A 13,633-nucleotide genomic window follows, 5' to 3' on the forward strand; every position below is an offset into this window, starting at 1 on the left:
TTAAACCACTGGAGTCTTATGGATTACTTTTATGCTGTCTTTATGTGCTTTTTAGAGCTTAAATGTTTTGGTCTTTGGAATTTTATCGCTAAAAGTAGCTCAGCTTAGAAGTCGTCCTGAGGACTCCTAACTCCCTAAGAGTAAATCATAAACAATCCAAAGCATGGCTGATGTCATCAATCCATGTCGCAATCAAGTCAATGTATTTGAATATTATAATGACATTGACCTTTCTAAAAATCGCAAGGGTGTTTTCATCATTGTAAACTTGGTTAGGGACACAATTAGGGATGGACTGAAACAAGGGAGACGACAAGGGGTCTATAGGATTTTTCTCCTATTTTATCATCCAACTAACAAAAATCAAAAGTCTGTTCACTTAGAAAAGTAATAGCTCACTTATAGCTTGGTGCTCGAATTGAGGTATCATTCATGTCTGTAGCATAAAGGTGCGGAATGAGTTTACACACTGAACAAACCTCTAACCCTAAGTATGAGCAGTAATAATTGTGATGCTTGCCTTAGCAAAGCATGTAATGCGAGCACTTTAAAGAGTTCGATTTTAGATAATGTTAGTGTGTGTGTGTGTCTGTGGGTGGGTTTGGGTGGTTTACGAGGACATTTTTTAAGGTTACAAACTGGTAATTACAAGGGTATTATGCTATAAATGTGGTTTATGAGGACATTTCTAGTGTCCCCATAATTCAAATTGCTTAAAAAAAAAAATACTATATGATGTTTTTGAAAATGCAAAAATACAGAAAGTTTTTTGTAAGGGTTAGGTTTAGGGGTAGGGTTAGGGGATAGAATCTATAGTTTGTACAGTATAAAAATCATTATGTCTATGGAGAGTCCTCATAAGGATAACCACACCAACGTGTGTGTGTGTGTGTGTGTGTGTGTGTGTGTGTGTGTGTGTGTGTGTTGTTCTACAGAAGGTAGTGTATCTGGCAACCTCAGCACCTCCTCCAGCTGCAGTGAGACCTACACAAGCTTCTCAGACATCAAAGCCTGAAGCCTGGGGCTCAAACCTGTGTCTGCACCACCGCCTTGTGGCAGCTCCTACACAGTGCACTTTCTACTGAAGCTACTCTGGTCTTTGTTCTGCATTTAACCTCCTTAATTCAGCAGAGGAAGGAACTGACCTCTGCGGTCAGTATCCACTTATCAGGATATTTAATATAGAGCGTTACTCTTTCTTAACATTATAAGAGGAGAGAAAACGAGAGGAGGAATAATGTTATTTTGTGTCTGCTGTTCCCCATTCAAATTCAAACTCCTGTGCTTCAAAATATTGAAGTGATGCTGTTATCTCCTTTCACAACTGCATGATACAGTCCCTGAAATATTAAAAAATGAAACAAGATTCATTAAGAGATCATTTACCCAAATATGAAAATTCTGTTTGAAAATAAATTTGGTTTGGTACAACATGAATTGTACTTTTGTGTTGAATTTTCATTTGTGGGTGAACTGGTGAAGTTACAGAAGCCTTTAAAGGCACAGAGTAGTCCACAGTTTCATTCTCTCTGGACTTCTTAGAACAGTTGACCTTCCATCGGTTTTATTGATCTTGCATTGAAAATATCAGTCTTTTTGGAATGTCTGATTCTCTTACCGTCTAAAGCCTCTCTGATTTTGCTGTAGCAGCAAGATAATGAAATGAGTTTTTTTTTTTTTTATTTTATTTTATTTTTTATTATTTGTTTTTATGATAAATATTATTGAGGTTATGCCTGGTTTCCTCCAACTGAAATGACTGAAAAGTCATGTCATTCACTGTATGTATTAATCAAAAACAGCTGTATATTTTTAATTATTTCCTGTAAAAGAATAAGATTTGTACAGATATTAACTTTATCATGTTTTTCATTAAAACACACACACACACACACACACACATATATTTTGCAAACTATTTTTTTCGTGCAAATTATGACCACTATTGTTGTCAATGGATTGTATTTAATTGTATTTTGTTGTATCTGTCACTTTACTGATCTGCACAGCTCATGTACGTTATTACAATTTTCCAGTAACAACATACCAATTGTATTCACGTTTTATGTTATTTATTTTATGTGTCATCACAGATTGTAATTTCATCAGTTCAAAATGTATAAACAGGGAAGCGATGAGCAGTGTGTTAAAACCAGCAATCAATTTTTTAAGACTTTATTTAAAGAATAAGTATTTCTTAAACTGGTCAAAAATGCTAATTTATATCAAGGTTCCTAGAATCAGACAGCTGATTCAAGGAAGGAATTAAATATAATGGGTTTTTGGCAGTTTGATGACCACAACATTTCTGTGCTTCATGGCCACATAGCTGTGAACTTGTCTTTTTGTTTTAACGTCTTCAGCAATACAATGTCACTGTTTAATGTGTTATGTGACACATTGCTGCATGTTTGGCATTAAAATATTTTCCTGTATCAGACTCTTATCTCTGTATATGTGTAAATATGTATCTAAGAGGTTGTATGAGATGAATGAATTTAAAGGGCATAGTTTGAAATAAACTTCACTGAAACTGATTCTTTTCTGCTGGCCCTATTTCTAGGAAGTGTTTCTTTTTTTTCTTTCTGTTTTTCCCATTTCTGCTTTGAAGATGACCTTTACAACAGAAAATAAAGTTAAAAAAAATATATATCTGATTTTTCATTGTGCATGTTGCTCAACTTTAATAATAATAATAATAATAATATCATGTTATAAGAATTCTTTGAATTAAAAAAAAAAAAAAGAAAAGGTTTTTCTTTGACATTTAAATTTGAATGGAGTATTTGTTTTTGGGTTTTTTTTGTTTTTGTTTTTGTTTTTGTTTTTGGAGTATGTGGAAGTAACGTAAATTGGCTTACAGTGACACCTAGTGGCCTGGAAGCTGCATCATTCAAATACAGAAATTTTCAGTTACCAATGCCATTGTAGAAATTCACTATGCACAGAAAGCCAGGATTAATTTAATCCATGAATGAAAGTGTCCAAATTCAGGGCAGTTACTGAGATTAAGCAAGTAGTAGTCAGATGGTCATGTGATGCTAGCATGGCTGCCCTCATGAGGATGCCCCTGCCCCATGTAGAATAAAAGAGGTTGAGGTATAAGATTACTGATATGACTGAATCTCACATGAGTGCTCATGATTTCATACGTTTCAATATTACAATTGATTTCTTTAGAAGTAAAACTTTTTAAATGAGGAAAAAATTACTGAGTGCACCTTTAAATACTAAGAGCATATAGTAAGTATCTTTGTGACTAATGTATGTACTGTATATACACCGATCAGCCGCAACATTAAAACCACCTGCCTAATATTGTGTAGGTCCCCCTCGTACCACCAAAACAGCACCAACCAGCATCTCAGAATAGATGCTATTTTTTTCACCACAATTGTACAGAGCGGTTATCTGAGTTACCATAGACTTTGTCAGTTCAAACCAGTCTGGCCATTCTCTGTTAACCTCTCTCATCAACAAGGCATTTCCATCTGCAGAACTGCAGCTCACTGGATGTTTTTTGTTTTTGGCATCATTCTGAGTAAATTATAGAGACTGCTGTGGTTGAAAATCCCAGGAGATCAGAAGTTACAGAAATACTCAAACCAGCCTATCTGGCACCAACAATCATGCCACGGTCCAAATCACTGAGATCTCATTTTTTTCCCCATTCTGATGGTTGATGTGAACATTAACTGAAACTCCTGACCCATATCTGCATGATTTTATGTACTGCGCTGCTGCCACACGATTGGCTGATTAGATAATCGCATGGATGATTGTTGGTGCCATACAGGCTTTTTTTTTTTTTTAATTAACATTTTTTATTGATTCCTACATTAAATAAAGCAAAACATATATACATAGAATCAGCATTTAAACCCCACAACCACCCCTCCCTCTCCCAATCCCCAACCCCGCCCTGACCCCCAGCAAACATCCCTGTGGTCACATATGAGTATATACACACAAAAAAAGCAAACAAACACACAAACAAAAATATATAATAATCACACACATTTATACCTCCACCTCTCTCTCCAGTTGCCCCATTTCCCAACAAACAAATCCAAGTTACCCCATCTTCCAAATGACACCTCCTCAAAAGCTGCCACCCTCCCCATCTCCGTGCACAACTCCTGAAATGGGGCGCCCCAGCCGACCTCCAACCCCTCAAAATAACCTGCTTGGCGATCATCACACTGGTCAGAACCCAATTCTCTATCTGTCTATTCCCCACATCGATGACTGCCCCATCACCCAAAACATAGACTCTGGGGTAAAACAAAACCCTATAAAACTGTATACCTTCAACCAAAATTCCTGGATCTCAACACACCACCAAAAAGCATGGGCTGTGTCTCCATCCTCCGATTGGCATCGCCAGCAGGCGGGTATGTCTTTAAGACCAAGCCTATACAATCTAGGAGGTCCAATAAAATCTATGTAAAATCTTGCATTGCATCAGGCGCACCCTTGCATCTCTAGATGCAGACTTTAAATTTTTTGAATCCTAGCCCACACTCCCTCCTCCAATACCAAGTTTAAATCTCTTGATAGAATTTAAAGCTCTGTCCCCCAGACTCTGAATTAGCAGGGAGTAATACACTGATGCCTCATGACCTTTTCCAAAAGTAGTATTCACCATTCCCAGAGTATCTGCTGCTTTAGGGGGGTGTATGCTACTTCCAAAAATAGTGCAGAGCAGGTGGCGCAGCTGTAAATACCTATAAAACTGAGATCTGGGAATCCCAAAATGTTGAACCAAATTTTCAAAAGATCTCAACACTCCATTCTTATATAGATCACTGAGTGTAGTAACCCCCCTCACAATCCACTCTGACCAGCAGAAAGGGGACTTATTAATACATAATTTTGAGTTCTGCCATATGCTCAAGGTAACATTTAAATAAATGTCCAAATAAAACACTCTGGACACTTTTGTCCATACTGAGTGCAAATGCGAGATAACGGGGTGTAATTTACCTTCTCTGATTAGTTTGATAGAAAGGTTTTGCAATGGCAAAATAGGGGCAAGAACTTCCTGTTCAATACAAAACCAGGGAGGGCCTCTCTCAGGTGGAAGCGACCAATGAGCCAAATGTCTGAGACTGAATGCATAATAATAAAACAACATATTGGATAGGCCTAGCCCACCTTTGTCAGTCAGCCAGTGTAACTTATTGAAATGTAATCTGGGACGCTTACCATTCCAAATGAAGGACTTTGCTATGCAATCAAATTGCTTGAAATAAGAGAGGGGAACATCTATATAGAGAGACTGTAGCAGATAGTTAAATTTTGGAATACAATTCATTTTAATAACATTAACCTTCCCAATCATAGATAAATGTAATGAAGCCAACCGGCCCACATCACTCGAAAACCTTTTTATTAAGTGTTCAAAATTAACTCTAACTAAATCAGACAAATTTGCTGGGAATAAAATCCCCAAATACTTATTGACCCATTTGGGCCACAGGAAGGCGCCCGGCTGAAAAGCTGTTACCGGGCAGTACGCTGTCAGAGCCAAAGCTTCGGATTTAGCCCAACTGACTCTGTATCCTGAGAGCTTAGAAAAGGAATTAATAATTATTTGGAGGCAAGGCATAGATCTAGTGGGGTCAGAGACGAATAATAAAATATAATCTGCGTAAAGCAAAAGTTTATGCGCCATACCTCCCGCCAGGTGCCCCTATCCAGAGTAAAATAATCTGAAATTAATCCATTTGTTTGTACCGCCGCTACTGGATGTCTATAAAGTAACTTAATTCATCCAATAAAAGTATTCCCGAACCCTTAAAAAGATAATCCCATTCTACCATATCAAATGCCTTTTCGGCCTCAAGTGAGATGGCAGCGACAGGAGTCCGATCATTCGCCACTGACCACATGATATTGATGAAATGCCTAATGTTATCAGAAGAATAAACCCCACCTGATCTATATGTATAAAAGATGTCATAAATTAATTGGTTAGCCAGAATTTTTGACAATATTTTAACATCTAGCTGGATCAGGGAAATTGGACAGTAACTCTTACACTCACTTGGATCTTTGTCCTTTTTAAGAATCAGACTGATCCGGGCTTGTGTCTTGGTTGGCAGAAGCTTTCCATTCTTTAATGATTCCATATAAACTTCTAGCAAAAGTGGAGCCAATTCTGTAGCATAGAATCTAAAACATTCAGCGGCAAAGCCATCTGGCCCCGGAGCCTTGCCTGTAGGCAAGACCTTAATTACCTCATCAAGCTCCTCCAAGGTTATCTCTCAGAATCAATAGAATTTTTTTGCTTTGTCATCAGTTTAGGGAGTTCTAATGATTCCACAAAATTTCTAATATCTTCATCAGTAGACGAAGATGTGGAACTATAAAGATCAAGATAGAATTCTTTAAAAGCATTATTAATAGCAATGGCTGAGGTATATATTTCACCACCAGCAGATTTCACTGAGGAAATGGTAGAAAAAGACTCTCTCTGCTTTATATAGCTAGCCAAAAGCTTCCCTGCTTTGTCCCCTGACTCAAAGTATGACTGTCTTGCCCTGAATAGCCAAAACTCCACCTTCCGTGACAAAATAGTATTATATCTGTATTTCAATAGGGTCAATTCTCTGAGGCCATCAGATGACATTCGGCACTTCAGCTCTGCCTCGGCACTTTTAATATTCCCTTCCAACTCCACGAGTTCTCGTGCTTTGGATATTTTGATGAATGAGGCATACTGTATGATCTGAGCCCTAAGAACTGCCTTAAGTGCCTCCCAAGCCATGCCCACAGAGGATATTGAGGACCAGTTGATCTCCATATAAATATTGATTTCAGCCTTTAAAATTTGGTGGAATTCAGGATTTTGCAAAAGGGATACATTAAAAATGCCAACTATATGATTTCTTTTTCTCTGAATGTGGCAACACTTCTAAACTCACCAGGGCGTGATCTGAGACTAAGATGTTTCCAACTGAGCAGTCCATAACAGATGAAATGAGGGACTTCGATATATTAAAAAAATCAATTCCAGAATAAATATTATGGACTGATTAAAAAAAATGTATAGTCCCTACCAGATGGATTCAAAAGTCACCAAGATTTTTACACATCCTGTGAAGTGTCAATGTTGCTCTAGGAAGCTTACACATTTTTGCTTCACTATGCTCCAGGACTGAGTCCATCAAAGATTAAAGTCTCCTCCCAATATTATATCATGAGGGGTGCCATCGGCTTGCAACATCCCTTCAAGATCTATAAAAAAGTCCTGATCATCAGCATTAGGTGTGTAAATATTAGCCAAAATCAACCTTTCCTCCTGAATTTCTGCTAAAACAATAATGACTCTTCCTAATTTATCTTTAATGTGTTTGAGACATTTGAATTGTAGATGCTTACTGTAATGACTCCCCTGCTCTTACTTGAGCCAGCACTAAAGAAAACATGTCCACCCCATATCTTCCCAAATTTTTCAGCTTCCTGCGGGGAAAGATGCGTTTCTTGAAGAAAGATTATATCAAATTTCTTACGTTTAAGAAAAGAAATAACCTTTCTTCTTTTTATGGGGTGCCCATAAACCCATTCACATTCCACGTGGAGAGAGACAATCCGCTCATATTAACATTTGACATTTTTACATATGAGAAAAAATAGATTGTGTGTCAAAAATAAAATTATAAAGACTGCATTCCAACATTGGTGCAACAATCAACCCCCGAACATCTCCAAGAACAAACAAAAAAACAGAAAAAAGAAAAATGTGGCATTAACCCCACGCACGATGGCGCCAACCGGCATCCATCCCTCTAAACTCAAACAGTCCATGTATGCCTACGAAAGTCCCCACGACAACTTTGCCATCAGATTGCTCAAGTCTGGTGCTTCTATACAAATTTTATGAGACAGAATTACACAACAGAAATTAATCTATTAAACAAACTCCAGCCAATAGGCAGAATAAGCACAAAGAACATGTAGATTCATCCACATAACTGACCCGAAGGAGTGTTATTCCACAAAACAAACTCCAACCTCTAGGCGGAACCAAAACAAAAAGAAACACAAAAGGTGCTCAGTTTCCTCAGACAGTCAAGTGAATGTTCAGTGAGTCAGGCTGCAACGAGAACATCACACAATGTCTTACTCATTCCATTGACTTTATAAAGGACATCGCTTGCTGTGAGCATGTAAATATTTTGCGGCCATCCTTAGTATCTATTCTCAGTTTGGCCGGGAACATCAGTGCAAAAGTGACCTTCCATTGATGTAAGAGTTTCTTGCATTACTTGAATCAATCACGTTTCTCTGTTGTCGAATTCGCAAAGTCTGGGAACAAGAAAATGCAGTGGTTCTTCCTAGAAAGCCTTCCTTTACTCCTCGGCTCACGTAACACAAGATCTTTGGCCAAAATTGATTGGGGCCTGTCTCCCTCCACAGATCTCAGAGCCGGAACTCTGTGAGCTCACTCGATTTCCAGCTTATGACCTGTTATGTCGAGCAGACACGGGAAGAGCTCGTCTAGGAATTTTACATATCTCAGCCTTCTTCGTCCTCAGGAATTCCAATAATTCGGATGTTGTTTCGCCGGTTACGATTCTCAAGGTCTTCCAACTTTTCCAAAATGCACTCCAAGTCCGTCTTGGTCGCTAGTGGGTTAGCAGCTAATTCCCTCTCCGATGACTCCAGATAATCAATCCGTTTCTCAACATCTGCATCTCTTGTAATCAACCCAGTGAATTTCGTGTCTATGGCAGTGATCGATCAACGTACTACAGCAAGATCCTCCAAGTCAGCAACAACCTCGTCAGCATTGCCGACATGTTCGACAGTTGACGCCGAATCTCTTTCAACTCACTGGCCAAATTGAGTCCCGGGCTTTCGGCCTGCTGCTCAGGGGCTTCAGCTTGAGCACGTAAATGTGTCTTTTAATGTCTCCAGATCCCAAGATCCCAGATTTTTAATTCTTTGACATATTGTCTTTATAGAATAGTTATGGAACAGGGTGTATCGAATCTCACCAGTATATGACACAAAAATGATTAAAACTAGCAAAGTGCGCAGAGCTCGCCGTTCACGCATCCGAACCTCACATGGCGCCAGGCGATCCCAGACGGGCTAGTTTGAGTATTTCTGTAACTGCTGATCTCCTGGGTTTGTCACACACAACAGTCTCTAGAATTTACTCCGAATGGTACCAAAAACATCTCGGTTACGTGCTAATGCATATGGGGAGTGTCCTTCCACACAACCTAGTTGAAACCTCTCTACAATAATGGCAATATTCTAATATTGGCAATGGTGTTTGAGCCCTGCCTTTTTAAGTGCAGAATTTTCTGACTGAGGGACAAGGAGCGCATTGCTCGCATCTCAAAAGAATTCTGAGTCTTGTAGTGCAGCCAGATTTCACAATGTCTCGTTCCCTTCTTCTCAGGGAACTGAGGTTACGTACGTAACCGAGACGTTCCCTAAAGACTCAGTACACTTGACAATGCGTAATAATGCATATGGGGAACAGAATCCCATCACGCCACACTACACAACATATCCTTCCAGAGGGGAAACATGATGTCAAAATGAGTAAGCCACAAGTGAGTGACACTCATGTTGGGCCAGGAGGGGAGCACCCAGAATGAATACATGAACTATAGTCATATAGTATGAATTAACCCCTTCACGAACCCAGTTGGGAATGGAGTTTATTTATAATGAAAGTGCTTGTGACTTTATGGTAAATTACAACAGCCTGAGTGCAGGCAGTTGTGTAAAATGATGGGAAGCCCATACTTAAGTGGAGGGGCATAAGTATATGTTTGGCAAACGAAATAGCAAGCGCTTTAAACAGAGAGGACTTGTGAAGACAGAGATGTTACGTCTAGGTTGTAAAACCTTGCAAATGTGTTTTGAGAAGATCATCCTGCTGCAAAACATATGTCTTGTAAAGACACACCATTCATCCATGCCCATGAGGAGGAGGCCATGCCTCTAGCTGAGTGTGCTTTAACACCAATTGGGCAAATCTTACCCTGTGACTCATATGCCAGGGCAATTGCATCAACGATCCAGTGAGAAAGTCTTTGCTTGGAGATGGACATTTCTTTCATGCATCCTCCATAGCACACAAAGAGCTGATCAGACAGTCTGAACTGGTGGGTGCGCTCAACATATGTGTGTAGCGTCCGCACAGGGCATAACAAATGCAAGGATGGTTCCTCATCCGAATTAAATGAAGGAGGGAAGAAAGCTTGAAGGTGAACCACCTGCACTCTGAAAGGCGTGGTTAGAACCTTAGGCACATAGCCTTTTCTGGGTTTGACAGTGGCTTTTGAAAGACCAGGCCAAATTCCAGACATGAATTGATAACTGATAGTGCATGTAAGTCACTGACCCATTTTACTGAGGCCAGAGCCAGCAGTATTGTGGTCTTAATGGAGAGCATGCGCAAATCAACAGAGTCCAAAGGCTTGAAGGGGGGTCCTGCGAGCGCTTTTAGGACCAAAGTTAATTCCCAGTTTGGGACTGTAGCCAGCTGAGGTGGATTTAATCGCCTTGTGTGACACCTCGCTGGTAAAAGGCAGGAGCTGTCCAAGGTGCTAGAGTAGCTATACAGCGGCGAGATAAAGTGATACGCATGCACCCATGGCGCCAAGCATGTTGTGGCACATGGCGTTTGAGCCAGCACTGAATAGGTCTCATGTGTAAAAGACCTAATGGAATGACCGCGGATGCTGCCGCCATAAACCCCAATGCTTTTTGAAGCCACTTCAGTGGAAGTGTTCTCCCCAGTTTGAACTGAGACAGACACTGTAGAAAGGCCTGAACACGCTCGTTTGTGAGGTGCACGTGCCCGCTCACGGAGTCAAGGTGGGCTCCCAAAAAGGAGATTTGTTGGTTGGGGGAGAGCGTGCTCTTTTTTCACAAGGAGATTGTGCATTTCAGATCGTAACATTGGCGCATCTTCGGCCGAAACCATGGAAGACAGAATGCTGTTGAAACGGGGTGGCCGGCGTGCAAATTGGATCATATACCCATGTTGATCGTTTTTAGCACAATCTAAAATACCCATAAGGGCTCGCCACGCGTCCACGTAACGGGACAGAGGGCAATTTGGTTTGTTCATTGTATGATATAATATGCAACTCACCAGTGGGAAGCGGTTGTGCATAGCGTATGGCCTTTGAAGAGGAAAAGAGCTCTTTATTGAGAATGTGTTAGCATCTCGTGCATGTGCAACTTTTTTGCATTTATTGAATTTTTTATTGCATTCATACAAATGTGAGACACAGAAACAACATTTTGAACAATATTGTGAATAGCAATATTCCTTTCCCAACAACCAACAGTGGGGAGATGGGGAACAGAATTGAATTGCCAATGGCCTGTGCAGTGACTTTCATGGCATGCAGCGCTAAGTCCGTAGCGGTGCGGAGCTCTTTGAATGTCTCTGGATCGTAGTCTTGCTCGTCCATTTGCATGAGGAGCTTGGCTTGAAAGACCTGGAGCACTGCCATAGCGTGGAGTGTTGAACTAGCTTGGCCTGCCGCTAAGTATGCTCTTCCAGCCAGTACGGACATCAGTCGACAGGGCTGGGAAGGATGAATAGGGTGTGATTTCCATGCCCTGCTACTCGCTGGGCAGAGGTGTGCTGCTACCACCGCCTCCACAGGGGGTAGTTGGGCATAACCATTTTCTTCCCCGTGATCCACATTAGAGAAGATGTAATCGCTGCGCGGGCAAGCTGAATATGGCGCACGCCAGGATTTTGACAGTTCATTATGAACTTCAGGAAGAACGGGGCAGATCTACGAGACACGGTCTCTTGACGGCATCTGGACTGCAGGAACCATTCATCAAGGCGAGAGTGTGCATATACACATATACACACAATATACAATATACAATTGCTTTATAAGGATACACAACTCCTGCTGAAGCGCTGCAGGTAATCAGGATACTGAAGCGGCCCGTTCACCAACGAAGCCTCAAGCAGCGAGGCGGAGTGATGATCGCTGGAGCACTGCAGGGGAGCGGAGAGTGTTCTCGTTGCTGTGAAGATCCTGCCCGCTGACTTGTGTAGTCGATGGCGAAGCAGTAGAGGGCTTCTAGATGAGAGATGAATCGCTGTCGTGAAAGAAGAATATTGAATGGTGTTTCCGCACCTACTTTTACAGCAGACAGCTTTGTGCCTAAAAAGGCGGGGCTCAAACACCATAGCCAATATTAGAATATTGGCGTTATTGTAGAGAGGTTTCAACTAGGTCATGTGGAAGGACACTCCCCATATGCGTTAGCACGCAATGTCAAGTGTACTGAGTCCTAAGGGAACAAAAAACATCCAGTGAGGGGCAGTTCTGCAGATGGAAACGCCTTGTTGAAGAGGTGTCAACAGAGAATGGCCAGACTAGTTCGAACTGACAAAATCTATGGTAACTCAGATAACCGCACTGTACAACTGTGGTGAGAAGAATAGCATCTCAGAATGCTTTTCTGAGATGCAGGTTGGCACTGTTTTGGCGGCACGAGGGGGACCTACACAATATTAGGCAGGTGGTTTTAATGTTGTGGCTGATCGGTGTATATATATATATATATATATATATATATATATATATATATATATATATATATATATATATAGTATTAAAAAAATTCCATTGTGAGCAAGGATGACATATGGACCAGGCCAATGGGGCCAGTAACAGCGAGAGGCCCAATACATGAATGAATACAGATGAACAGCGCTCGAATGTGTGTCTGTTTGCACAGTGGGAATACAAGTGAATTGTTATCTGTTATATCTTTTGAACACCTAATCACAATTTTAATGTTGTGTACCACTAACGGCACATTTTTTTTTTTTATTTTATTTTTTTTTGTAATGTAGTTATTTGCGCACGTGTGTTCACAATGGTAACTGAAACCTTATATTTTCTAAATTTGTGACTTTAAATCTCACAATTTCGACTTTATCATATTCGCAATGTGATTTCCTGTTATTTAGATATATTTTACAGTAGTGACAAGAGGGGGTCTCCAAAAGGTTGCTGCCCCAGGGCATTGCATGGTTAGGTACCGCATTTTCAAAATAACCCAGATTACAGTAAAACAGTTACTTTGGTGGCACCATGGTAGTGATGTTATCAGATCTGTGATTTTTACTATGAACTGAATGATTACCATATCCACGTACCATGACATTTATTTATGCATGTACTCCAAGGTGCTTCAAAGAATACTTTTTTGATCTGTAATTTTATTTTTATTTTTTCATAATTTGATTTAGTTTCAGTTAAGCTTAACAAATAGTACAGAAGGGATGACACCAGCCCACTTATTGTTTCTAGATTCTAGTGAGTGACTCAGAAGAGGTGCTCTGTGCTTCAGTGTGCACACATGTAGACTTTGACTGTAACAGTCTCTCTGCGTGTTGTTTAATAGTTCAGTAAGGTATATGACGCGATAGTTTCAGCGTCATGATTCAGAATCATGACTCATGCTGTTTTTTTTTTTTTTTTTTTTTTTTTGTTTTTTTTCAGCCCGTGCCCCTTAATAATAAAGTCTGAACACATCCACATCCGGGTAACGTCAAGTATCGCCTCAATGGAGGGAGGAAGCGCCAATACACTCACAGCCACGCGCAGCATCTGAC

At 40.3% G+C, this 13,633-nt stretch overlaps 1 protein-coding gene across 2 annotated transcripts in view; it reads left to right on the forward strand.

Annotated features, from left to right (window-relative positions):
• LOC127445523 (guanine nucleotide exchange factor DBS-like) overlaps positions 1–2,650 on the forward strand; it is a 95,149-nt gene extending 92,499 nt beyond the window's left edge. For both annotated transcript variants that reach the window (XM_051705666.1, XM_051705668.1), the window contains one exon: positions 936–2,650. In XM_051705666.1, coding sequence (XP_051561626.1) covers positions 936–1,015 — 80 coding nt within the window. In that variant the 3' untranslated portion in view covers positions 1,016–2,650. The remainder of the gene's footprint in view (positions 1–935) is intronic.
• Positions 2,651–13,633: the final 10,983 nt, after the last annotated feature.

Source organism: Myxocyprinus asiaticus, chromosome 8 (assembly GCF_019703515.2).
Source record: "Myxocyprinus asiaticus isolate MX2 ecotype Aquarium Trade chromosome 8, UBuf_Myxa_2, whole genome shotgun sequence".
NCBI classification, from domain to species: Eukaryota; Metazoa; Chordata; class Actinopteri; order Cypriniformes; family Catostomidae; genus Myxocyprinus; species Myxocyprinus asiaticus.